The 25,862-nt window shown below is 43.9% G+C and overlaps 1 protein-coding gene across 4 annotated transcripts in view; it reads right to left on the reverse strand.

Moving 5' to 3' along the window:
* PHKA2 (phosphorylase kinase regulatory subunit alpha 2) overlaps positions 1–25,862 on the reverse strand; it is a 92,041-nt gene that overhangs the window by 43,039 nt on the left and 23,140 nt on the right. For 3 of the 4 annotated variants that reach the window (XM_003819542.6, XM_008972942.4, XM_008972943.4), the window contains exons 2-11: positions 18,236–18,394; positions 16,475–16,522; positions 15,094–15,262; positions 12,734–12,816; positions 9,069–9,149; positions 7,702–7,800; positions 5,502–5,648; positions 3,967–4,020; positions 2,598–2,720; positions 26–121 (exon numbers count right to left, since the gene is read on the reverse strand). In XM_003819542.6, coding sequence (XP_003819590.1) covers positions 26–121; positions 2,598–2,720; positions 3,967–4,020; positions 5,502–5,648; positions 7,702–7,800; positions 9,069–9,149; positions 12,734–12,816; positions 15,094–15,262; positions 16,475–16,522; positions 18,236–18,394 — 1,059 coding nt within the window. The remainder of the gene's footprint in view (positions 1–25; positions 122–2,597; positions 2,721–3,966; positions 4,021–5,501; positions 5,649–7,701; positions 7,801–9,068; positions 9,150–12,733; positions 12,817–15,093; positions 15,263–16,474; positions 16,523–18,235; positions 18,395–25,862) is intronic. The other variant, XM_034950365.3, reaches the window with a different exon arrangement.

Raw genomic sequence — 25,862 nt, forward strand, 5'->3', positions numbered from 1 at the left:
AAAGGGCCCTCTGCCACTGGGTTACCTTGTTAGGCGGGACAGCGTAGAGTTCAGGCACCAGGCGGATCCCATTCTTGCCTCTGATGAGTATTCCCTCCAGGGCCTCTCGGTATTCTTGGACCTGGAAAACAGCCCCATCATCCATGGCAGGAAGGAGGTCTGGTCATGACTGCTGTAACAGCGGTGCAACATAGAAAAAAAGCTCTCATGGCAACAGATTAGAGTTCAGACACAAGGCAAAGAAATGCACAAATACCCTCAGCTCCAGGAGTGCAGGAGGCACACTTACAGTGTTAGGAGGAGCTAAACACGATCGGCTATTCCTCTCAGGAGTGTATCTAAGCTCAGCCCTGCCTGTCTTGCTTCCAGAAAGAGAGACAGAGCACCCATCATACAGTAGCTGTTTCTTCCTCAAAATTCCTCTAGTAGTCATATCTACACTGTGTATCAGATGTCTTTCCTGTTCTGTCTTTAACTCATCATGTAATTATTTCATTCTTAACCCCTCATATATTTAAATTTTGTCTCAGTAACCGGATTATAAACTTCTTGTGGGGGAAGCTATATCTTAAGCAGTGTACCCATTTCCACCTCTTGGTAAGTTTTCCACTTAAGAGGCATTCATTACTATTCACCCATAAAAAAAGAATAACATTCTGTCATTTGTAGTAACATGGATGGAATTGGAGGTCAGTGTGTTAAGTGAAATAAGCCAGGCACAGAAAGATGCCACATGTTCTCACTCATGTGTGGGCGCTAAAAAAGTTGACCCCATATTAAAAATGTCATTGGGCAACAAGTGTGAGTGACAGCAAAGGTGTAGAAGGGTAGTAGATTCCATGAAGCTTAATCAACAAGATGCTAAACACAGTCATTTTCCTCTCCTGAGTTTTCTTCCCCCCATCATTGTTAAGCCTATTCACAACTGAAATTCTAAGTCAATTCTTTTGAGATCTTTCAATTCTGGGATAAAATGACAGAAAACCTAAGATAATCACTGAAGCCTAAGAGAAAGCATCAACAGTGGGGAAATATTAACATTTCCAGCTGACTGCTGGTTCTGAAGCCCCCCAGCATTCCTGAGCAGGAGAGCTGTCAAGAGCTAAAATGAATCTCTGATTGCTCATCCCCACCCCCACCAAACATGTGATCAGAACCAGTTGAAAAAATGGCAAAGCATCTGCGATGTCAGTCACTCATGTAACCTTCACAAAGGCAGGTCGGTTCTGTTCAACAAAGTATGCTCAGGGCTCAGCACAGAGCATGGTACCAAGTAGAAGCTAAAGAGATAGGTCATGAACAAATGAGAGTTGCATCAGTAAATGTTTACTGAGCACATACTATGCACTAGGCACAGGGACTATACCCGTGAACTGGAGAGAGATGGCCTCTACCAGGGTCCTTTGACAGGTAAGGGGGAGATACAACATAGTGTGACCCATGCTGTTATAGTTGTGGGTCGTAGGAGCACCTGCCCCAGCTTTTAGGGTCAGAGAAAGCTTTCTGAAAGAAGACACACTTACATTGAACCAAGGGAAGGGGGAGGGGCAATTGGGGAAGAAAAGAATGTCCTCGGCCTTTGAGAAGAGAGGAGGGCACATGGCCTGTTTAAAGGACTGAAAGGATTTCATTGTGCTTGGATCACAGAACTCAAGAAAGAAGCACTAAGAAATGAGGCTACAGGGGTGAAAGCAGGGATCAGATCATATGGAACCCCACAAAACACATGAAGTGGTTTTCAAGCAAGCTTTCAAGCAAGGCAGTAGCATAACCTAATTTGCCTTTTAATAAGATCACTCTGGCATGGGTGAGAAGAATGGAAACAGCAGGGAACCAGGCCGGAGGCTGAGATTCGAGTTAGGAGGCTGTTACATGAAGTAAGATGTTATCCAAGAGCACCCCAAACTAGGGCTAAAGACAGCAAACCACTGGCTGATCTGGAAAGAACAACAGCAACAACAAAACCTGTCTGTGATGGAATGTTCTTGCTAGACCCCAGTGAACCACGCCTCCTAGTACTCATGCCCTTGTCTAGTCCCCTCCCGCTTGAATATGGGATGGTCCTTTAGCCAACAGAATGTGATGAAAGTGACATTTTGTCAGTTCCGGGCCTAACACTTATGGAAGCTTGGCAGCTTCTGCTTTTGTGTTCTGGGGGGAAAACAACCAACATGTAAAATTAATGGCCCAGAGACTACAATATTGTGAGAAGCCCAAGCTAGCCATGTGGAGGAGAACCAAGGCCCCCACCAATAGCACAGCTGAGTTCCCAGCATCAGCTGCTAGCCAGCATCAATTGGCCATGTGAGTGAGGCCATCTTGGAAATAGATTCTCCACTTCCATGGAACCATCCCAGCTGACAGCAGGTAAAGCAGAGACAACCTGTCCCTGCTGGGCTCTGCCCAAATTGCAGAATCATGAGCAAATAAATAAAATAGGTGTTGCTTTAATTCACTCAGTTTTGGGAAAGTTTGCTAAGTGGGAACAGATAACCGAAACAGTGACCTAAATTCTTGCATAACCCTATGTTCTAATAATAATCAGTATACCAGTGGAATGAAAATAATTATCAACATAACACCCAGCATTTTCTCACCTGAACAGCATCACCACTGAAGACTCCATCTATTATAAAATATGTCCAAAACACAGGCCACTCACATTCAATGTTTTCGAAGAGCTTGAGTTCAGCAGGGTCATAATGCAGTCGATTAGGGTCCTAGAATCAAATAAGTCAAACTTTTAAAAGGTGATGTCAGAATACATACATAATACCATTGTGCCTCATGGGGTTTCCCATGCTTGACTGATTTTTACAGCTTTGAAGTTGGCATAAGTAGGATTTTACTATAATGAGATGCTGTTTTTGGCAGTTTGCCATGGTAACATTTCAGAAAGTAAGTCAGAAACATACACAAGACTCCTTGGTAGTTTATTATACTAAAGCTTCCTATAACTCTAACAAAGAAATAGCAATATGTCTACCACCAAGTTTGGCAGATGATCTGATTTATATCATTATATTAGTCAGTGTGGCAAAGAAACCCAAGGAGGAGGCCACAGTTGGTCTTCAAGAAAAATGTGTGAGCCACAGAACCAGTTCTCCTTGTCTACAAGCTAGTTTTATTTATTTTTAAAATTTTAAAGAAATTTTTATTTTTTTGAGACAGGGTCTCACTCTGTCACCCAGGCTGTAGTACAATGGTGTGATCTCTGCTCATTGCAGCCTTGACCTCCTGGGCTCAAGTGATCCTACCACCTCAGCCTCCTGAGTTGCTAGGACCACAGGTACATGCCATCACACCTGCCTCACTAATTTTATTTTATTTTTTTTGTAGAGACAAGGTCTCACTATGTTGCCCAGACTGGTCTCGAACTCCTGGGCTCAAGCAATCCTCCCTCCTCAGCCTCCCCAAGTGTTGGGATTACAGGCCACTGCACCTGGCCTACAAGTTGGTTTTTTGTTTTTGTTTTTTTTTTTTGAGACGGAGTCTCGTTCTGTCACCCAGGCTGGAGTGCAGTGGCGCGATTTCGGCTCAGTGCAAGCTCCGCCTCCCAGGTTCACGCCTTTCTCCTGCCTCAGCCTTCTGAGTAGCTGGGACTACAGGTGCCCGCCACCACACCCGGCTAATTTTTTGAATTTTTAGTAGAGATGGGGTTTCACTGTGTTAGCCGGGATGGTCTCGATCTTCTGACCTCGTGATCCGCCCACCTTGGCCTCCCAAAGTGCTGGGATTACAGGCGTGAGCCACTGTGCCTGGCCAAGCTGGTTTTAAATGACCAGCTCACCGTCCCTACTAAAGATACTATGCTATTGCCTGGCTCCAGGCTTGCTGACTCCAAAATTAATACTTCCCTTTCCAATATTCCAACATAAAATTATAATCAGCAGAGGGAGAACAACACATTGGCAACTTAGAGATGAAACAGTTGAGGAAAGATAAGAAACAATATTTAAATACAACCTCTCTTGGAGTTTTATAACCATCTCGAAGGAAGCGACAGCATCCATAACGCCCCTAATAAGAGAAAGTACATTCGATGAGCTCAGAGAAATTTTTTTGCCTTTTTAATTCAAGTCAGCCCTGCACCCTCTTTCCCATGAATCTTTTAGTAATGAATTTTATACCAAGTGTTCTTTGCTGTCAGTATAGTTATTAATATATTTAAGTAATAAGCAAAATCAATTCAGGTTTGATCGGTACTTGGAAGGGAACGCCAAAACATTCCATCAGAGTATCAGGGCTGCAAGAGTGATTACCAAGAGTTCAGTGAACGACCATGCCTTCATTCTGATTTACTGTATTACACAGAGATCTAAAAGGACCCTCACTATTTAGAAAAGCCACCAAGGCAGATACTTGGACTGGTTTGCTCCTACTTGCAAGATTGGAAAGCTACAAGGACATTCCCCAGGCTCCTGGAAGTTAGGCTTTGGCTGCAGAGGAGGCTCTAAGGTCAGATGCACCTCCACAAAGATTAGCAGAAAGGGAGGGGGGCGGCTTCCTGTGCTTAGGACTGTCGCTGCTGGTTTTGGGCTGCAGGCTCCAGGGTTCTGCCCCAGCTTCCTGGATGCTACGAAAGGAGGGCAGGGGCAGCACTCTCTTAATCTGACGCCCTTAATCCATAGATCACAGCTTTGGGTGTCCATTCTCCAGTTCCGTAAGTATGTGGAGGCTGCTACAGCAGATGTGGCTCTCGCGAGGGTCATGGAGGCAACCACGTCCCTAGCCCTAGCGACCAGCACCGCACTGTCCTGGGAGTCATCCCAGGAGGCTGAGCCTAGAACCCGCTCTTCTTGTAAACACTTCATTCTCTGCATTCATTCCCTTCCTACTTCAACTACCTAAAGGGGTTCCCTTTTTCCCACTGAACCCTGACTGAGACAGCTGCTTTCTTTTGGGAATATGATTGGAGACATAGGGACTCCAAGGGACAAAAGCATTTTTCATGGAACCTAAGTAGGACAATCAACCTGCAGATTTCAGCTTAGGGAAACTTACATTCTTTGATAATTTTACCGATAGTTTCAACTGGCTGGAGTATTTAATATTCTCAGTTTAGTGTATCACGGTTACTGCATTTCACCTCAAAACAGGGATTATTTTAACCTGAGCGTAACTTTGGGATTGGCAAGTCCATTGAAATTGTGTGTAAAGTTTGAGGATATTGGGACATATGCATTTTTTTTTCTGGCAGTGACTCTATACACTGTCTGTGACCTCTAAAGGGTTAAGTAGCTCTGCCTTAGAAGTATGGTACTGGTACAAACTGGGGTTCAAAGGTGCCTGCCTGAGTGCCAGTTCTGCTTCTCAAGGAGAGAACCAGGCCACTAAATCACTCGGAGACTTTGTTTTCTTGCCTGTAGACTCAGCTTTGAACACTGTATGCATCTGCTTAGATAAATCAAGCAATTAACCTCATGGGGAACTGAGGCATGGGTGAGCTGCTCCATGCACATCACACAGGACAGAAGGGCACCAGCATGACTAATGCTTACCTGGAGCTTAGAAATAATTTCATTTTTGGTCACATTTACAAGGCTTACATCTTCCACTGCAAAGGCCGGGAAGGAAATAATGGAAAGAAGTCCAGCATCAATTTCTTTAGATGTTGACGCTCTTGGCAGCATGGAGAACAGAATAGACTGAATGAAAAACAAAGAGGTGGTTTAACCTGGAGATGCGCTAATAGGCGCAGTATCTAGGGACCATGAGCTCAGCCCCAAGGGAACATTCGAATACGGTTGCCAATTTTGAGTAGAGCTTTGTCCTGCCAACATGGCCCCTGCTGGCCAACACTGTATATCCAGCCAATGATTCCTATTCCTCAGGCGAGAAGTCAGGGCTTGGGGAGAGCATGGTACTGTCTGAAGCCCACGCTAAGAACTGCTTGTCTCCCTTCCTTCCATGCCCTGTTGACTTTGCCAGACTTTTAGGACATGTAGGGGAGGAACTATAGGGCCACCTATGTCAGTAGGCTAAGCTGTCTTGGCTATGAAGACAGAGACCAGAAAAGAACACATACATGGGGCCAGCTTGGAGAAATGTCTGGCTTCTGTGGAATGTGACCAGTTGGACTGGGTGATCCAGAAACCACTTAAAGGATGAGTCAAATCCAGAAGATCTCATGAACACTCAGACAAAATGGTAAACCACAGAATTAGTTTAGTCCTAGAATCTTTCTAGGGTTACTTAGAGGCACTATAATATGGCCTCAATTATAAATAAGTGGCTGGATTAGGCGCTGGAAACTTGTAAAGGAGTTGAAATTATCAGGAAAAGTTTGGGAAAGGAAGGAATTAACACTGAGATCTAACATGTACAGACATGGGGCTAGACCCCTGCAAACATAAGCTCATTGAATCTTTCATATGAAGAAGGACTTAGGGTACCATGTCCAATTCACACCTGAGGACCCTGAGACTTCGAGCAGCTAGTAAGTGACAGAACTAGGATTCTAACTCAGGCCCAGCTGGCTGCAAAGCTCACGCATTTCCACTGGATTACACATCTATTAAGATGCACACCACGTCCAGGCACAGTGGCTCATGCCTGCAACCCCAGAGCTTTGGGAGGCTGAGGTGGGAAGATCACTTGAGGCCAGGAATTGGAGAACAGCCTGGGCAACAGAGCGAGACCCTGACTTTACAAAAAAATTTTTAAAAAATTAGCTGGGTGTGGGTGACACGTGCCTGTAGTCCTAGCTACTTGGGAAGCTGAGGCGGGAGGACTGCTTGAGCCCAGTAGTTTGAGGTTACAGGGAGCTATGATTGCACCACTGCACTCCAGCCTAGGCGATAGAGTAAGACCTCCTCTTAAAAAAAAAAAAAAAAAAAAAAAAAAAAAAGATAGACTATACCCCAAGAAATACCGGGACTACCTAAAGGGGAAAAATTGAGTGAGCTGGAAGATAGGGTCAAGATGGGTGGAACCCTTCAGCTTCAGAATAAAGCTTTATTTTCTATAGCCAACTGAGCCCAGGGCCCTGTTCTGTAACTCACTCTTCCCTAGGGTTTCTCTGCCTGGAAACACAAACTTCTACCAAAGCTCTCCATTCACAAGTCTTTATGTATCTGACCCTCTTTAGCCCCAGCAACGTACTTGGCACACAGTGGGCCCTTGCTAAATAAGAGTTTGCTGAGGGCTTAGCAATTGATGACGTGCACTCTGCTCAATAGAATCCTCCAATCTGAATTAGATCACTCGTTTCTCTGACCTGTATTTCACAGAGGTTGTACTAATTTCCCATCTTTCCCATCTCATTTCTTCTCCACTACCTATTTCACCCATCCCCAACCCCCCACCCCCAAGTGAACTAGTGCTTGCTCATCATTCAATTTGGGGGCACTGTGAAATAAACCTGAAAGAAAACCACCTATGTGCTCAAAAGACGTAAAACAGACTTTGCCTCTTGCAAAACAAGGCTGCTTGGATTGCTGATTCCATCTATACAGCATCATGGTGTCTTATACTTTTCTGGCTTACAAAGTGCTTAGACAGACTAAGTTGACCGATTCTTACAACTAGCTTGTGAGGCCAGAGGAGAGGGTCCAGGATGCCCATTTTATGGGTGAGAAAACTGAAGCTCAAAGAAGCAAAGTATCACCAAGCCAGCAAGGTGGGGAATCTGCACTGGATCCCAGGCCTTCCATGCCAGGACTCTCCTTCCCTGCTCTCTGAAATGCAAGAGGCTATTACCTGGCAGTGCTCGACCTCATCTGGCAGAACATGAATCACTGACTTGCGTCCTCCATGGGCTCCAAAAAGGTCCAGTTCATCAATTGCCTCAAGAGCTGCCTACAAACACAGGTATGAGTTACTTTTTCTTTCTAATAAACATATACTCCAATATCTGGTGTTCCTTTTTCATTAAGCAATCTAGTATACATGTTTTCCCAAAGGTAATGAAACACATTTAAAAAATCCAGCTAGACTCCTGTAGTCATGTTCTAGTCTTTTTTATTCTTTTCTCTTCTTTTTTTTTTGTAGAGACAGGGTCTCGCCATTTTGCCAGGGCTGGTCTTGAACTCCCGGGCTCAGGTGATCCTCCCATCTCGGCCTCCCAAAGTGCTGGGATCACAGGCGTGAACCACTGTGCCCGGCCCTATTCTTATTTTCAGTGGATCAGAGCTCTCCTGTACATTGCTGCTCATTATGCAAACAAGAAAGAGAAAACAGAAAAACATTTTCCCAAGTGAAGTTAGTGTTCTACCTAAAAATGAATTAACAAGTTCATAACGTTGTGTGTGTGTGTGGGTGTGTGTGCACTAAATTCATGGTCGTCTTTTCTCTCACATGTTTTAACAGTTAACTTCAAACATCTGGCACTTCAGAAAGTTAATTCTTTTAGTAATAAGTACACTTTCTGTCTGTTTACTTCAACAGAGCATATTTTTTGTTGCTTTAAAAATTATAGCCCTGGAGGCTCTACTCTGTCCAAATAATACATTACATTCTGGAGGAGGGAGGGAAGGAGGCACACCATATGTCTATGGCAAGAGAAGCAAACTGGTGACCCACAGATCGAATCTGCCCCATAGGTGTGTTTTGTTTGGCTTGAAGAGTATTTTAAATGAGTTTGAATCAGAGTACCTTCAGGGAAAGTTTCCCAGTGTCCCCAATTCCTCCCCTGACCCCCACCTTGCTGTCTGGCTAGTTTCACTTCGTACTGTTATTTGACTGACCTTGTAGACTTTTGAACTTGTGAGTCCAACCTACAAAGTGGTGATATTCTCCAGTCCTCTCTGTGACCCAGAAAAGAAGACTGGACATCACACGTGCAGCTTCTTAAACAACAGCAAGAGCTTAGACCCATGGGTGATGGCAGCAGCTAACCAGGACGGAGCACTCTTACTTTCTGCCATGGGCAGATTTCAGCATTGGAAACCTACCTTCTTTACCTAGAATTTCAGGTGGCTGGGGTAACTGTGCCACTTGAATTTCACATACTTGATGTTGACTTTTGAAAAATATGCTAATCAGATTAAATCCAAACTCCTGATGAAGGGAACCAAATCAAAGCAGTAAAAACATGCAGAAGGAAGAACAAACAGGACAACTGTCACCTTGGCCATTCCTACGGAGCTTGCATTCAATTCCGGGATGCCCTGATTAGTCTTATCTCCACGCTCCCACATTCCATAATCCTGGGGGAGAAAAAGGTGGGAATCAGAGGGGAGAAAGAGGTATATAAGAAGTGCTATGGGAAAAATGCTTCCTTTATGTTCCTGCAGCCACACTGAAACATAAGTGGATCTTCTCAGAGGCTTTGTAGACTCATACTGTGCTCTTCCTCAATTTCAGTTCATGCGACCTCTGTGCAGAATTTTACAAGAAAATACTCAAGTGGGACAAAAGTGCATGCCACAACACTCTCAAATTTCTTATTTCTTATTTCTAGAAGGTATTCATTTGTAAGAAACTCTGGATGTATGGAGAACAAAATATTTTATCTTCTTAAGATTGAATAAAATGCTGCCTCTCTAGTCAATGCCTTTGAACTTATATTATGTTGTAAAATGGAAGACAGAAACTTTAGCACATGGGTCATAACTAGTCAAAGCCAGCAAAAGCATTTAAAATAATTTAGTACTTATTTTTAGCATTACCTCTTGGGGAAAAAATGCTCAGCAAGTAACTGGAGCCAAAGTCACAACTGAGACACAGAACACTGAACCTACGTGGTATTTACAAACCGATTACTAGGGATTGACTCAGAATGCTGGCACCCAGAGGACTTGATACATGTGTACCTAATGTATAATTCATATTTTCATTAAAAAGTCCACATATGGGATGCTGTTTTAAACAATTCTATGTGTACTACTGAAAGCTGACCACCCAACACACACAGGACTGATGCCAACATTTCAATCTTTATTTTTTATCTCCAAAAAAGAATATTTTCTTTTTTTCTTTTTTTTATTTTTATTTTTTGAGATGGAGTCTGGCTTAGTTGCTCAGGAGTGCAGTGGCGCGATCTCAGCTCACTGCAACCTCCACCTCCCAGGTTCAAGCAATTCTCCTGCCTCAGCCTCCCGAGTAGCTGGGATTACAGGCACACACCACCACACCCAGGTAATTTTTGTATTTTTAGTAAAGACAGAGTTTCACCATATTGGTCAGGCTGGTCTCAAACTCCTGACCTCAGGTGATCCACCTGTCCCAGCCTCCCAAAGTGCTGGGATTACAGGCATGAGCCACCGCGCCTGGCCAGAACATTTTCAAAATGTAGAGATTGAGACTCGGGCATCCTAGAGCAACTTCCCTGCTGAGCGTGCCTGGTGACTGAGCCTGGGCTTCTTCCCTTGAGCACTCTTCTCATCTGCGCCTTCCTGCAGCCCAACCCACCTTTCCTCCAACCCCGGCACTGGGTGATTCATCCTCAAAAACTGCTTTCATTGCTGCTTCCCCTTGTTTCAGGGTCTAAAATGACAAATGGTGTATTTCCTAGCGGATCACATTCACATCTCTCTCTCTGAATGGCCATATGCCCCATGATCTGGCCTCCTTAGACACACCCACAAGCTGAGAGTGGAACATAAGATCCACTTATGTTCTACTCTTTTCCAATGTCAGCTTTCCTCCTAAATCTACTCCTTTCCTCTGTACCCTTTTCCTCAAGCACCCCCTAGCCCACCCAGCCACACTCAGAGCCTGTTCTTGCCTCTGGGACTGCACAAGCTATTCCTGCACCCAAACTCCCTATCTCCTCCCTTCTGCTGATCTAGACTCTGCTCAGCTTCCAAGGTCCAACTCAATGCCCACCCTTTCCACAAAGACTTCTCAAGTTTCTTCAGACCAGGGTTTGTCAACTTCAGCACTATTCCATTTCGAGCCAGGTAATCTGAGTCATTGGGGTGGGGGGAGGGGGGCCTGTGCATTGTAGGATGTCTAGCAGCAGTCCTAGTCTTGGCTCACTAGATGCCACGAACACCTACTGACCAGGTGCGACAACCAAAAATGTCTCCAGACATCGCCAAATGTCTCCTGGGAGGGCAAGATTGCCTCTCGTTGGGAATCACTGCTTTAGACCTGGGGTCAGGGAACTCCACTCAGTCTTTGGAACAAATCTAGTTTCCCACCTATTTTTGCAAAGTCTATCTGGGACAGAGCCATGCTCATTTATTTACGTGTTGTCTATGGCTGCTTTCATGCTACAAAGGCAGAGCCAAGTAGCTGCGACAGAGACCCTAGGGCCTGTAAAGCCGAACATATTTACTCTCTGGCCCTTTACAGAAAACCTTTGCTGACCTTCCTTTAGACCATAGTGGCTTTTTTAAAACCAGCCTTTACCTTTTCCCTCCTTCCCTGAGAGCTTTACACACTGGGGTTGTTGTGTAAAGGTGCCTCAGGCTTTGCCTTCCAAACCAGACAGAAGCTCGGAGGAAAGGGGGTTTATACACATTTATACTCAGCAAATCTGGCCCAGGCTGGGGCTCTGCCTGGCTCAAGCCCCTCTACCTGTGGCCTGGTTGGGGCGACGCTCATGGCATCCCAGCTCCCACCAAGGTGCTAATGCTGCTACCTCTTTAGCCCCAACTCAAGCCAGCACATATGCATCCCGTAGGACATGTTAGGATCTTATTTCAAACAAGCATAATGGGAACTACCATTTAATCCAGCAATCCCACTCCTGGGTAACTACCCAGAGGAAAAGAAGTCATTAGACAAAAAAGACACTTGCACATGCATGTTTATAGCAGCACAATTCACAACTGCAAAAACATGGGACCAACCAAAGGCCCATCAGTCAACGAGTAGATAAAGAAGCTGTGGTATATATATGATGGAATACTACTCAGCCATAAAAAGGAATGGATTAATGGCATTTGCAGCGACCTGGATGAGACTGGAGACTGTTATTCTAAGTGAAGTAACTCAGGAATGGAAAACCAAAGATCATATGTTCTCACTCCTAAGTGGGAGCTAAGCTATGAGGATGCAAAGGGATAAGAATGACACAGTGGACTGTGGGAACTCAGGGGGAAAGTGTGGGAAGCGGGAGAGGAATAAAAGACTACAAATAGGGTGCAGCGTATACTGCCCGGGTGATGGGTGCACCAAAATCTCACAAATCACCACTAAAGGACTTTAATGTAACCAAACAGCACCTGTTCCCCAATAACCTATGGAAATAAAAAAATTAAAAATAAAATAAAATAAAACAAGCATAATGGGCCAGGAGTGGTGGCTCACGCCTATAATCCCAGCACTTTGGGAGGCCGAGGCAGGAGGATCACCTGAGGTCAGGAGTTTGAGACCAGCCTGGCCAACATGGTGAAACCCCGTTTCTATTAAAAATACAAACATTAGCGGGGAGTGGTGGCAGGCACCTGTAATCCCAGCTAATCAGGAGGCTGAGACAGGAGAATCACTGGAACCTGGGAGGCAGAGGCTGCAGTGAGCTGAGATCATGCCACTGCACACCAGCCAAGGTGACAGAGCGAGACTCTGTTTAAAAATAAATAAATAAACAAAATAAATAAAAAAATATAACAAGCATAATGGATTCAGACAGAGCACAGAGTACATTCCAAAAACCTGAAACCCCCAACTCTATTCCAGGACAAAAATACGCACTTTGTGTGTGGAGGTGACACAATCTCATAGCGCTAGTCTCGCTAACCTTTTGGTGAGCCCCAAACAGCCTGGCCCTCAAAACACTGTATGATTTTTATTCTTTTTGTTGACTGGAACATCTGAAAAGACTACTAGGGTTGATACTTACAGCGACTTTATATGCAGCTTCTATGTAAAAGACAAGATTCTGTATGAAGGCCACCTCATCGAGAGTGAAAATGATACGTAAGCCTAGCAAAGAAAAACAATGAGGTTATGAAGCCATGTTGCAGAGAGCTGCCAGTCACAAATTACAAATATCACACTAGGAAATAAACCCTTTTACCCTCATTTTCATTTTTCTTCCAAAGGCATCAAAAATGAAGTCTTAAGTAAGGCATAACAGTGAGTGTCTAATCTCCGAAAAGAGGGAAGGAAGGAGGGAAGGAAGGAAAATAAGGAGAAGGAAAGGAAGGGCTCCACTTTCCTGTGTGTGCCTATGAGTAGAAAGGGATGAGAGAGATTTGGGACCTCTGGTACAGGTTGGATTGATGCGGAGAAGGTTCCAACAAAGCAAGGATTTTAGTCCAGAAGAACCAGAGACACTGTCTCTATCTTTGAGAGAGCCAAAGAGAAGGGTGAATACTTTTCCCAGTGGGAGACAGGGAGTCCCCAGCTCCAGGAGCTGGCCTTCCACCCTGCAGAAAAATATAGTCAGTTATAACAAATACAGGTATTTTTAAAGTATGAATTCTGGAAGCTGCTATGGATATGATAGGAAATGGACTCTTACATCAATGAGGGCAGCTTAACTAGTAAGCCAGATTAGAATTTCAATGAGAACTAAGTTTAACTAGAAACTGAAAACAATTTGGCAATATATATGAGTTGCCTTTGAGTGATATCTAACTCTCAGAAGGAAGTAAATGAAGATGGGGTCAAAGTTGGTATTGCAACATTAGTTATAGTAGCAAAATAAAAGAAGGAAGGAATAGTTAAATTAATTATGGTATACCCATTGATAAACTCACTAAAATAATGTTTATGAAGAGCTTGTTATATCACGGGAGAAGTGCTTGTTATAACGCTATGTAATAAAAAGACTATGTTTATGTGTACAATGTGACCTTAAACATGTAAAAAATGCACAGGAAAAAAGACTTGGAGAAGATGCAGCCAAATGAAAGTTGGCAGTGGAATTTTTTTCTTTGTATTCTGTTATATTTTCCAAAATATCTACAGTGAGCTCATATTAACTTTCATAGCCAAAACGTAACTTTATAAATGTGTGATTTATTCACACAGCCATAACAATACTGCTTACTGATTTCTGGGATTTTGAGAGTTTCACACTTGCAGTCTGCAATGAATGGGAGGCCTCAGACACATCAGTTGACTGGACTGGTAGGTGATAAGAACTCCCAGACATAGCCGCTAAGTGCCCTAACCTGGGGGAGCATCTGTGGCACATGCCATTGTGAGAGAGAGACCACCTGGTGTGAGACCCTAGTGGGAAAGAGAGAGGCCTGGCGTCCAGGCTGCCACAGAGGCCAGCGGCTCCGGCTTCAATGGGAACAAGGCACACCGCCGACAAACTGTGAGCCTACTCAGCCCGCTGAGTAGCGGGCTGCTCAGCCCGCTCTGGGCACACTGCTGAGTGGCAGAAATGGTGGTGCTCAAATATAATTTGGAAAAGTGAGGGTGTGTCTAGAAGAGGGTGACCAGGGTAGTGAGTGGGAGAGCTGAAAGGACAGGGCTGCTGATCCTGGAGGAGAAAAGTCTAAGAGCAGGGGTGAGATGGTCTGCAGACAGCTAAGTGTCAAAGTTAGACCAGACCTAGGTGGCTCCAGGGACTAGGAGAGAGTGACAGTAAAGGGGCTCTGTGTTCAACAGAGGGAAGCTAAGAGAGCCAGCTCAACGGCCTTTACCCTGCTGGTGCCCAGGTGGAGGGTGACTGTCCTCTCTGCAGGTTACAGGCAGGGTCCCTGCACTCCCTGCCCTATTGCAGAAACAAATGCACAGAATATGGAGAAGCATGCTTTTCTTTTGTGTAAACTGCTGATTTATAATACTGATTGCTACAGTTTGAATGTGTCCCCTCCAAAATTGAGGTGTGGCCAATGTGATGGTATTAAGAGGTGGGGCCATAAGAGGCGATTAGGCCCTGAGGACTCCTCCCATCCTACATATCCTACATGGGATGAAGGCTCTTACAAAACACACTTCGTGGAGCCTCTGGCTCTCTTGCCCTTCTGGTCTCCCCCATGGGAGGGCACAGCAGTCCTCCTCTTTGGAGGATGGAGCCCTTACTGGACAACTGAGCCTGGTAGTGCCTTGGTCATGGACTTCCCAGCCTCCAGAACTGTGAGAAAAAGCATTTCGGTTTTGTATAAATGGCCTTGTCTGAGGTATTTTATTAAAGCAGTGAAGCAGCACATGGCCTGACACACTGGCCGCTACCTGTCCTCCTCCCACCCCTTTTCCGGATTGTCACTCCTTATACAATGGGCTCCAGCAACCCCAGCTCACCTGAGGCGGTCATCTGGGCCAGGAACAGGAGGAAGAGAGAGGTGGCATCCACCTGGAGGTGGCCCCACTGGTCGTCGCCCACCACCGTGCCACAGGTGGCAGTGTTGTACTTGGCGTGCAGGCTGTCCTTGGTGCTCTGAGTGTGTTTGAACTTCTCCACTTTGGCCACCTGAGGGAGAAGGCAAGCCCGCTCTGCATAGTTATGGGGGTTCATGGCTGGCAGAGATCACGGCCATGGCCAGCCACCTGGATCTAGAGCTCTTATCTGCTACTTCTGGGAGCCAGAGGGATGGAAGGCAGCTGCTAGGCAGCACCGCACGGAGGGACTGTGCTGGGGATTCTTTTCGCCCACTTGCCTGAAATGTCCCAGCCTGGGGGGAGTCTCATCTGCAGGAGTGACGGGTCATGCCAAAGGGTGTCCTTGTCTACATATCCCCAGCTGTGACACACGGTAGATACTCAAGGAGAGATGGAGGGAGGGAAGAAGGGAGAAAAGGAGGGGAGGAAAGGAACCTGTTTAAATTTCAATTTCTTGTTTCTTAATGTTGAAAGGAAAAGAGCAACTATGTCTTTTCTTGCGCTGACTGAGGGTGAGGACTGTTTTGTCTTCGTCTTTGAATTTGTGCAGATCCTAGTATAATGTTCTGTGTGCAGTACATGTTCAATGAATTGTTTTATTTACCCCTCACTGAAAATACCACTAAACAATAATATCAAGTTTTTAAAACTCAAGCATTTCATCTCAATGAAAATATACCCTTTTACAAACATGATGGAATAAACAATAATATATGGCTTTCTAGACGTGGCTTTTAAAAAAAAATGTTTTCTTCTCCATTAAAAAAAAAGCATGTTTCTCCTTTTATCCATGTACCTCTTCAAAAGAGATTCTCAGAAACTGTCCTTTGAGACTGTGATTCAATAGTAAAGTTACTGAAAATAATTTTAAAAAGAGAAGGTAGCTGGGCATGGTAACTCCTCACACCTGTAATCCGAGCACTTTGGGAGGCCAAGGTGGGAGGATCACTTGCGCCCAGGTGTTCAAGACCAGCCTGGGCAACATAGTGAGATACTGTATCTACAAAAAAAAAAAAAAAAAAAAGGCCAGGTGTGATGGTACACACCTCAGGTGGGAGAACCACTTGAGCCCAGGAGTTTGAGGTTGCAGTGAGCCATGATCGCACCACTGCACTCAGCCTGAGTGACAGTGTGAGACCGTCTCAAAAAAAAAAAAAGAAAAAGAGAGAGAAAGTAAGCAAAATATTTTCAATTTCTCTTCCTCTTGAGAAGAAAAGTACAAAACGTCTTAAGCATGTTAACTGTCACAATTACAATGACATGGAATGCCCACTTGGCAAACACGTGTGTGGGTTCTGCCTACCTGTCTCATCATGCACTGGAGAAGACCTCGCATCAGCTTCACCACGTTCTGTGGAGATAAAGCAGAATCAGCAACACGGCCCAGGGTCCTTGCTGCAGGAAAATCACCTCCTGATCACTGTGGCTGGCAAGCCAGTGCTGCCCAGCAACTGCCCTGGAAAGGCCAGTCCCGAGCCTACGTGAGTGTTCTGATGGTTCATGTCCTCTCCACTCCATCATAAAGAAAGAAAAATCTCGACAAAGTGACTTATCTCAAATAAAGGGGTTGGATCAGATGATATCTGCCACCTCTGAAATTCAGTGACTCCTCGCTGACATCTTAGCAACACAATTTCTGTAAGTGTAGTACTCTGGAGCTTTATGTCACATTTCTTGGTAATTTATTTTTCTTACACTAAGTCCACCACGCCTGCCCAAAAGTAATGTTTGCCAACATGGCCATTTGTGAAACCATCACTGAATTACCGAGTAAAGCTCTAACAAAATGCAAGTGACAGCCAAGGTTTCTGAATAATATGATTTATTGTAACCAATTACTAGTCTTATTATCCTCATTATAAATAACAACAATAATGCTACGTTAATACATGAGACACCATGTCACAGACGATCCACTGACCGTGAGGCCATCGAAGAATGTCTGAATCAAAGATAAATCCCAAGGGCTCTCATGCCAAGAGAATGATTTTTATATTTCAGTGCTCTCTACTTCAATGCTACCACTCAAAACACTTGGAAAATACCTCCTGTGTTCAGGGACAGATTATTTTGTTACAAACTCAGTGATGGCAAATCTTTGGTAGGTATCTTGGTTCTGGATTTTGGAAAACAATAAAAGGACTTCATTGTCCTGTATGGTGAATAATATAGGCCCCCAAATTGGATAACACCAATTTGGTTCAAAATTAAAGGGTGACCATAAATTAATAAGATTGCTTTCCTGGAATGGTTCAAATTAGAAACGTATTTTTAAGGGAAGTTTCAAAAATATTTTAAGCAGTGGCAATAATGTTTGGATAAATATCCTTCCAGTGTGACTACTCTGAAGAGTACATGCTTTGGAATGTGAAGCTGTGGTGAGGTGACTTTTAAAAAACATATCAGTTTATGATGAGGTCTTGTGTATAAATATGTACAAAATGGATAAAGTACATGTGAAAGAAATGTAACTAATTATACAAATTGACACTTTGGGGTTAGAAATGTGGATGCAGCCAGGTGCGGTGGCTCACGCCTGCAATTCCAGCACTTTGGGAGGCTGAGGTGGGCGGATCACTTGAGGCCAGGAGTTCGAAACCAGCCTGGCCAACACGGTAAAACCCTGTCTCTACTAAAAATACAAAATCAGCTGGGCGTGGTGGCAGTCACCTGTAATCCCAGCTACTCGGGAGGCTGAGGCAGGACAATCACTTGAAACCGGGAGGCGGAGGTTGCAGTGAGCGAGATCGCGCCACTGCACTCCAGCCTGGGTGACAGAGTGAGACTCCATCTCAAAAAAAAAAAAGAAATGTGGTTGCTTTCATTTTCTATTTGGTGTGATTTTGGATGTTGTCATTGTTTTATGGGGGAATCTCCAAACTCAAACAGAAAGACCAATGTGAGGTTGAGAAAATCTAAGTACCTCCCCAAAATATTCTATAGCAGAAATAGAGGAGAGGCCTGCACCCAAACAGTTCTGCACACACAGCTACTTCTCTGTGGGTTTTTCAGTTCAAGGAGAAGGTGGCTGAGCAGCCGAGATACAGCCGTCAGTCACTATTACCTGCTCCAGCTCGTAGGCCTTGGCCTTGTCCTCATCGCGGTCTGCATTCTTACGGTAGGCCATGCCCAGGCCCCACACGGCCAGGATACTGTAGATGTTATCCCGCACCCAGGCATCCTTCTGCTCATGGCTGGCTGACAGCAGCCCCGTGACGGGATTCTATTAGAGAAGAGACACAAAATGGCTCAGTGCCATCCTTCATGCAGTCCCTGGGTAACAGATGCTTGTCCTAACAGGGTAGATGAGGACCGGGACCTGGAGCAGGGAGACCAAAGTTCCAGTCCTTGCTCTGCCACTAACAGTGTGATCTTGGGTGAGACATCACATGCCTTCTCAGCACCTTAGTTTCCTCACTTGTATAATGAGGATATGTGACTAGAAAATCTCTCAGGAACATTCCAGCTCTTATGTTCTTTTGCTTTCAGACGAGACCACACTGTTGTAAGTGGTAAAACAGAAGAAACAGCAAACAGGAAAAGACTGCAAGGCTTTCACAAAGCTGCATATTGCAGACCTTAGGTCTTCTTCAGTCTTCATGTGTCCACACTAATAGGTAAAGCATTGAACCTGTGAGCAAGAAACCTGGAGGCAGGGCCCCACTCCGCTCTCTAGCTCTGTGTGCCCAGGGAAGCCACTTTCCCTCTCTGGGCAATCCAGATACTTCATGTGCCTAAACAGAAGGTGCCAAGCAAGAGGACATCTGGGAGTCCTATTTAGCTATGATATCACGGGTATTTAAAAGGGCAACTGAGTCACTAAAAAGCCAGACCTTGCCACAAAAAATTATACACAAATGTTCATAGCAGCATTATTCACAAAAGCCAAAAAGTGGAAATAAGCCAAATACTCATCAACTGATAAATGGATAAACGAAATGCGGTCTATACAAACAATGAAACATTATTTGGCAGAAAAAGGAAGTATGGATGCATGCTACAACAGGGATGGACCTTGAAGACATCACCCTAAGTGAAAGAAGCCAGATGCCAAAGGCTACATGGTGTGTGATTCCATTTGTATGAAAAGTCTAGAAAAGGCAAAGCTATAGAGACATAAAGTAGATTAGTGGTTGACTGGGCTGGGAGTAGAGGTAGAATCTGGAAGTCAGTGGCTGCTAGTAGTTTTTTTTTTTTTTTTTGGTGATGAAAATGCTCGAAAATTGATTGTGGTGATGAATGCACAAATCTGTGAATATACTAAAAACCATCCAGTTGTACAGCTTAAATAGGTGAATTGTATGGTAAGTAAATAAAGCTATTAATTTTTTAAAAGCCAGTCCTAATAAACTCTGCCTAGAAATCAGATTAAAGAGTCACATAATGATAAAGCCTCTGTTGACATTTCCTGAAAATTTGTACATATCTAATAAAATGTATCATAACAATCAGAACCTTGTAAGCTTAAAAAAAATTACATTACTGTAAAGGGCACCATATTATTTACAAGAGAGCTCATGAAAAAACTGCACTGGGTACTTTCATAGTGATACTGCCAATATTAAGTAAAAAACACTGGCATGGTTTCACATGTTCCCACCTAAGGAATTAAATATTTGACTTTCTCCTCTAACAAATCTATGCCCTCTATCAAAACATTTAAAACTCAACTGATATTACCCACAGGGGCAATGGCATTCTATATATTGACATGGTTCTACGGCCAACAACTATGAATCACTGATGTTAAAGTCAACCAGAATTGAAACCTAGGAATGACTGAAAGTTCAAATCTTATTCCAATAGTGGACTACTGGTATTCTTTTTAAATAACGTATAACATAAGCATTTTGGCTGGGTACGGTGGCTCACGCCTGTAATCTAAGCACTTTGGGAGGCTGAGGCGTGTGGATCACTTGAGGACAGGAGTTCGAGACTAGCCTGGCCAACATGGTGAAACCCCATCTCTACTAAAAATACAAAAATTAGCTGGGTGTGGTGGTGTGCGCCTATAGTCCCAGCTACTCGGGAGGCTGAGACAGGACAATCACTTGAACCCAGGAGGCAGAGATTGCAGTGAGCCAAGATCGTGTCACTGCACTCCAGCCTGGGTGACAGAGTGAGAGTTTGTCTCAAAAACAACAACAACGACATAAGCATCTTTATCTGTTCTGAGGTCTGTTGGGTAAGCCGGGGACAGGGAAACATCAGGAGACCCAGAGTAAGAACTCAACCCATTCCTTGTGTGCCCACCAACCATGAGTCTACTAAAACAAACAACCTTCTGGTGACACAGCAGTGATCGCTTACACATAGTGCCAAGTGTGGTTTGGATTATGAAATATCCCTGTCCTGTTAACTGAAAGTCATCTATCTTACTCTTTAGACACTGCTTAACTGTTGGAGTAGATTAGTTCATCCTCACCCAAAGCTATACTGTCTGTCCCCCTCATTCAACTACAGAGAAGCAGTCTGAATGTTTCAGGGGATTCTCATATTCAGAACCATACACATACATGCCGTGTAAAATTAGGGTGTTACTGCACTCAGCAATAGGAATATTTACTTTTTGACTTGCTTCTCTTGTTAAGTCTATAAAAACCAATGCATTGTGTTGGAAGAAGATGGGGGTGGTTCCATTTTGATGTGATTCATAAAAACTGAAATGACCACAGATTGGCAGATACTCTGCCACTTCTGCTCTGCTGTCCTTTTTTTCTTTCTTTTTTTTGAGACGGAGTCTCACTCTTCTCACCCAGGCTGGAGTGCAATGGCGTGATCTCAGCTCACTGCAACCTCTGCCTCCTGGGTTCAAGCAATTCTCCTGCCACAGCCTCCCAAGTAGCTGGGATTACAGATGCCTGCCACCACACCCAGCTAATTTTCTGTATTTTTAGTAGAGATGGAGTTTCACCATGTTAGTCAGGCTGGTCTCGTGCTCCTGACCTCAGGTGATTTTCCGGCCTTGGCCTCCCAAAGTGCTGGGATTACAGGCAAGAGCCACCGCACCCAGCCACTGCTTTCCCTTCTAATAGGGATGACCCAGTGGTTTTGTCTTTGAGTCATTCCCTTGCCTGGAGATGGACTATGCTGCCATATCTGTACTCTCACTTACTGATGCTTATGAACCACCTGAACAGGTCCATCTCTTTGGAGCTCTGGAGTCTTTACTTTAAGTATGGCAATGGAGGAGGGAGAAAAAGGCTGCCCTGTCTGATGCCATTCTGCAAGCTAAACATAAACACAGGCAAATGCAGACCACAGGAGGATGGTGGGGAGATTGGTCCAAGCCAAGCCTATGGTTTCAGATGTGATCATTTTAACCATATGTTGCTTTCCAATCTTTGAAAAACACTATTTAGCTATATCTGCACCCACACAGAGCATTGTAGAAATACGTAACCATAAGCAGATAGATGTATCTTTTTCAGTTGTCTTTCTTCCTTCTCTTTTTTGCTTGGTTCCCTCCTCCCCTCATGTCAGCAATTCCACACACTCCATATAACAGCCTCATATATACATTTTTTCCTATGTGTTACTAAAACCAGATTATACATATATATATATATATATAATTATACCCCTTAAATAGGTGAAGTATATATACATATATATAATTATACCCCTTAAATAGGTGAAGTATATATACATATATATAATTATATATAAATTCCTGTTCATGCACAGGTTTTCTTTTTGAAGGTGGGGGTCACTGTTGTTTTGTTTTCTTTTGAGATGGAGTTTCGCTCTTGTCACCCAGGTTGGAGTGCAATGGTGTGATCTCAACTCACTGCAACCTCTGCCTCCCGGGTTCAAGCAATTCTCCTGCCTCAGCCTCCAGAGTAGCTCGGATTACAGGTGCATGACACCATGCATGGCTAATTTTTGCATTTTTAGTAGAGACAGGGTTTCATCATGTTGGTCAGGCTGGTCTCGAACTCCTGACCTCAGGTGATCTGCCCACCTCGGCCTCCCAAACTGCTGGGATTACAGGCGTGAGCCACCGTGCCCGGCCAGGGTCACTGTTTTTAACGAGCGGGATGGTGGGATCATATGATACACACTGCTGCACCCTGCATTTCTCTTTCAACAGGACCTATGAGGTCCCTCCATGTCATCTGGCATAATTCAAATTCATGAGTTTTAGAGGCTGCATCATATTCCATAGAAGATACCTGTAATAATGGGTATTCATTTGTTTTCTGGGATTTTTTTTTAAATTTGGCAATACAAGGACTATAATAAATATCCTTATATATTCAACAGTGCTTTTATTTCCATGGAATAGAATCCCAAAAATAGAACTGCTGGGTTGGCATATTATATGTGTATACACTTTAAATTTTCATAACTATTCGCTATCTCTGCCATAAGTTATCAATAGTTTTAATTTTTTGTCAGTCTGATGGATGTAAAGTGATATCTCATCACCATTTTTATTTAAAAAATTTTTATTTCCCTGACTACCAGTGAATTTAACCATCCAGTCATTCTTGTCTGGGAGGGAGGGCGGGCCACTGGATTTGCTCTTCTGTGAGCTGATTAAGTTTCAGTTTCTTTTGTGTGTGTGTGTGTGCGTGTGTGTGATGGAGTCTCACTCTGTCACCCAGGCTGGAGTGCAGTGGTGCAATCTCGGCTCACTGAAACCTCTGTCTCGGGGATTCAAGCGATTCTCCTGCCTCAGTCACTCGAGTAGCTGGGATTACAGGCACATGCCACCACACCCAGCTAATTTTTGTACTTTTAGTAGAGACAGGGTTTTCCCATGTTGGTCAGGCTGGTCTTGAACTCCTGACCTCAAGTGATCCGCCCGACTTGGCCTCCCAAAGTGCTGGGATTATAGGCATGAGCCACCACACCTGGCCTAGTTTCTTTTTAACCAGGTACTATTTCACCATTTCTACCTACAAAGAAAGACAACCTTCCATGTATTGTGTTTAAGAGCAGGCTAGAATCAAACTGCCGTGTTCAAAGCTCTCCTATCATCCAGCTGTGACCTTGAGCAAATGACTTCGGTGTCCACCTGTCAGATGGGGATTATAACAATGTGTACACCTCATAGGGTTATTTGTGAAGATTAAATGAATTAATTCGTATCAAGCTTTTTGGACTCTGTCTGGCACACATAACTGCTCAATAATTGCGATGTTTAATATTATTCACCCGTTTGAACGGCTTTCATTAGCATTATTTCTTCTTCATATAATTACAATAATTTCAGGTAGTCAGATGATGTAGCTAGGGGAGGAATCTGCAAGTGAGTTCGATGTAACCATCATTTTTACTAGAAAAAAACACCAAAGTTTGGGGTGCCCTCTTTTATCATTACTATGAACATTACTGGTGAAGATATTTTATCACATTGACATTTTTGAAACAAAAAACCTGGCCACTCTGTCCTCTCCACACCCAGGTCTTGCCTTTCCCCTTCAAGTTTAGCCCTGAATTTTGCTCATTCATATAAATTTTCTCTGTTTACTTTGCTAAACTCTCTGTATACTTTGCCTGAAAAAAATCATGACTAAATTAATATCAGGGGCAAATTCTGTAATAATATCCACTCTCCCACCTATATCAGGTGACCTGATGTAGAGTCATGAAGGACAGGAAATGGGGCAGATCTCTAGATATGGCAACTCAGAGGATAGCTAAGAATCATAAGCAGTAGGTATTACAAGCCGGTCTTAGTGGAGATAGCCTGAACCTGCACTGACAGTTAGCATCCCTGCCTCAGAAGAACCTGCCAATGATATCCTTAAACTCTATGAGAAGGGGCCACAGGGACAGAGGAGCCTAATAGAAACTAAGTTTCATCAAAAGCAAGGGGCCAAGAGCTGAACAGCTTGTCCTTTATCTCCAGCCACTTGTTCACCTCTCTTACCTTCTCCACCTCTTCTGGGTTTCTAATGTAGGAAAAGTGCCCTTGCTGGCTCCTGTTGATGAAAAATAAAGGGCAGGCCCCTACGACCTAGAATGGATTGGGCCCAGAGCTTGGCCCCTATGGTCTGGTAACAAACAACATTAACATCTCAGTGGCTTATTACAACAAACGTTTGCTTCTTGTCCATGCCTTGTGTCCACCCCTAGCCGGCTGTGGTTCTGCTCTGTGTTATCTTCCCTCTAGAAACCAGGCTACTCAAGCAACTTGTATCTAAAGCACTGACTGTTATGATGCCATTCTCATATTTGCTATAAGGAAATATCTGAGACTGGGTAATTTATAAGAAAAGAGGTTTAGTTGGCTCATGGTTCTGTGGGCTGTACAGGAAGCATGGGGCATCTGCTTCTGGGGAGGTCTCAGGGAGCTTTTATTCATGGTGGAAGGCAAAACGGAAGCAGGCACTTCACATGGTGAGAGCAGAAGCAAGAGGGAGATGGGGGAGGCGCCACATACTTTTAAACTACCAAATCTCGGGAGAACTCACTGTTGCAAGGATGGCACCAAGGGGTGCTAAACCATTTCTCACAAATACTAAACCATTCATAAGAAATCCATCTGCATGATCCAATCACCTCCCACCAGGCTCCACCTCCAAAACTGGGGATTACATTTCAACATGAGATTTGGTCAGGGACAAACATCCAAACTATATCACTGCCCATTCTGTGCACAGGAGAAGAAAGACACAGCGAACCATGAGGGTCAGTTCATCATGAAGATAAAACAATCTTAGACGTGTATGAACCTAACAAGAGGTAAAGGAATAAACACATAGATGGACAGAACAGAACAGAGTCTAGAAATAGATCCACATGAATAGGGCAAACTGATTTTTGACAAAGATCTAAAGACAATCCAAGAAAGGACAGTCTTTTTAACAGTGTTGGGACAAGTGGACATACACATGCAAGAAAAAGAACCTCAATCTCAATTCCACAGCTGTAGACCAGTTTGAAGAATACTACCATCTCAACCATATTGAGTCTTCTGATCCATGGACATGGGATGTCTTTCTGGCACAATCTGAAACATGGTTTTCATACTACAAGATTCCTAAAGGCAAAGCCTATCTTTTTTGTTTACCACTCTAGCCCAAGGTCCTGGCCTAGTTAGGTACCTAATAAATAAATAAATGAATATATAATAAATCACTATATTTTTACTGATTTACAGTCTGAAATATCTTTTCAAAGGTATTTAAAAGTATAGACATTCTCTGTCTACATATATTTGTATTATACATAGCTAATACAAGTAAATTTACCACTTAAGAATGCTCATTTTGGCTGGGTGCAGTGGCTCACGCCTATAATCCCAGCACTTTGGGAGGCCGAGGCGGGTGGATCATGAGGTCAGGAGTTTGCGACCAGCCTGACCAACATGGTGAAACCCTGTCTCTACTAAAAATGCAAAAATTAGCCAGGCATGGTGGTGAGTGCCTGTAATCCCAGCTACTCAGGAGGCTGAGGCAGGATAATCACTTGAACCCGGGAGGCGGAGGTTGCAGTGAGCTGAGACGGTGCCACACTGCACTCCAGCCCGGGTGACAGCGCAAGACTCCATCTCAAAAAAAAAAAAAAAAAAAAAAAAAGCTCATTTTATTATTATGCATGTCCTGTTCAGCCTTTCTTTAGGAAACTCAAAAGAAATAAATCAGATATACACAACATGAACCTTGAGAATGACTCAAGCAGAAGCTAAAGCCTCATTTTCGCTTTAAAAGTAGAAAAGTGGACAAAACCGGGGAGCT

The sequence above is a fragment of the Pan paniscus genome, chromosome X (genome assembly GCF_029289425.2).
Source record: "Pan paniscus chromosome X, NHGRI_mPanPan1-v2.0_pri, whole genome shotgun sequence".
NCBI classification, from domain to species: Eukaryota; Metazoa; Chordata; class Mammalia; order Primates; family Hominidae; genus Pan; species Pan paniscus.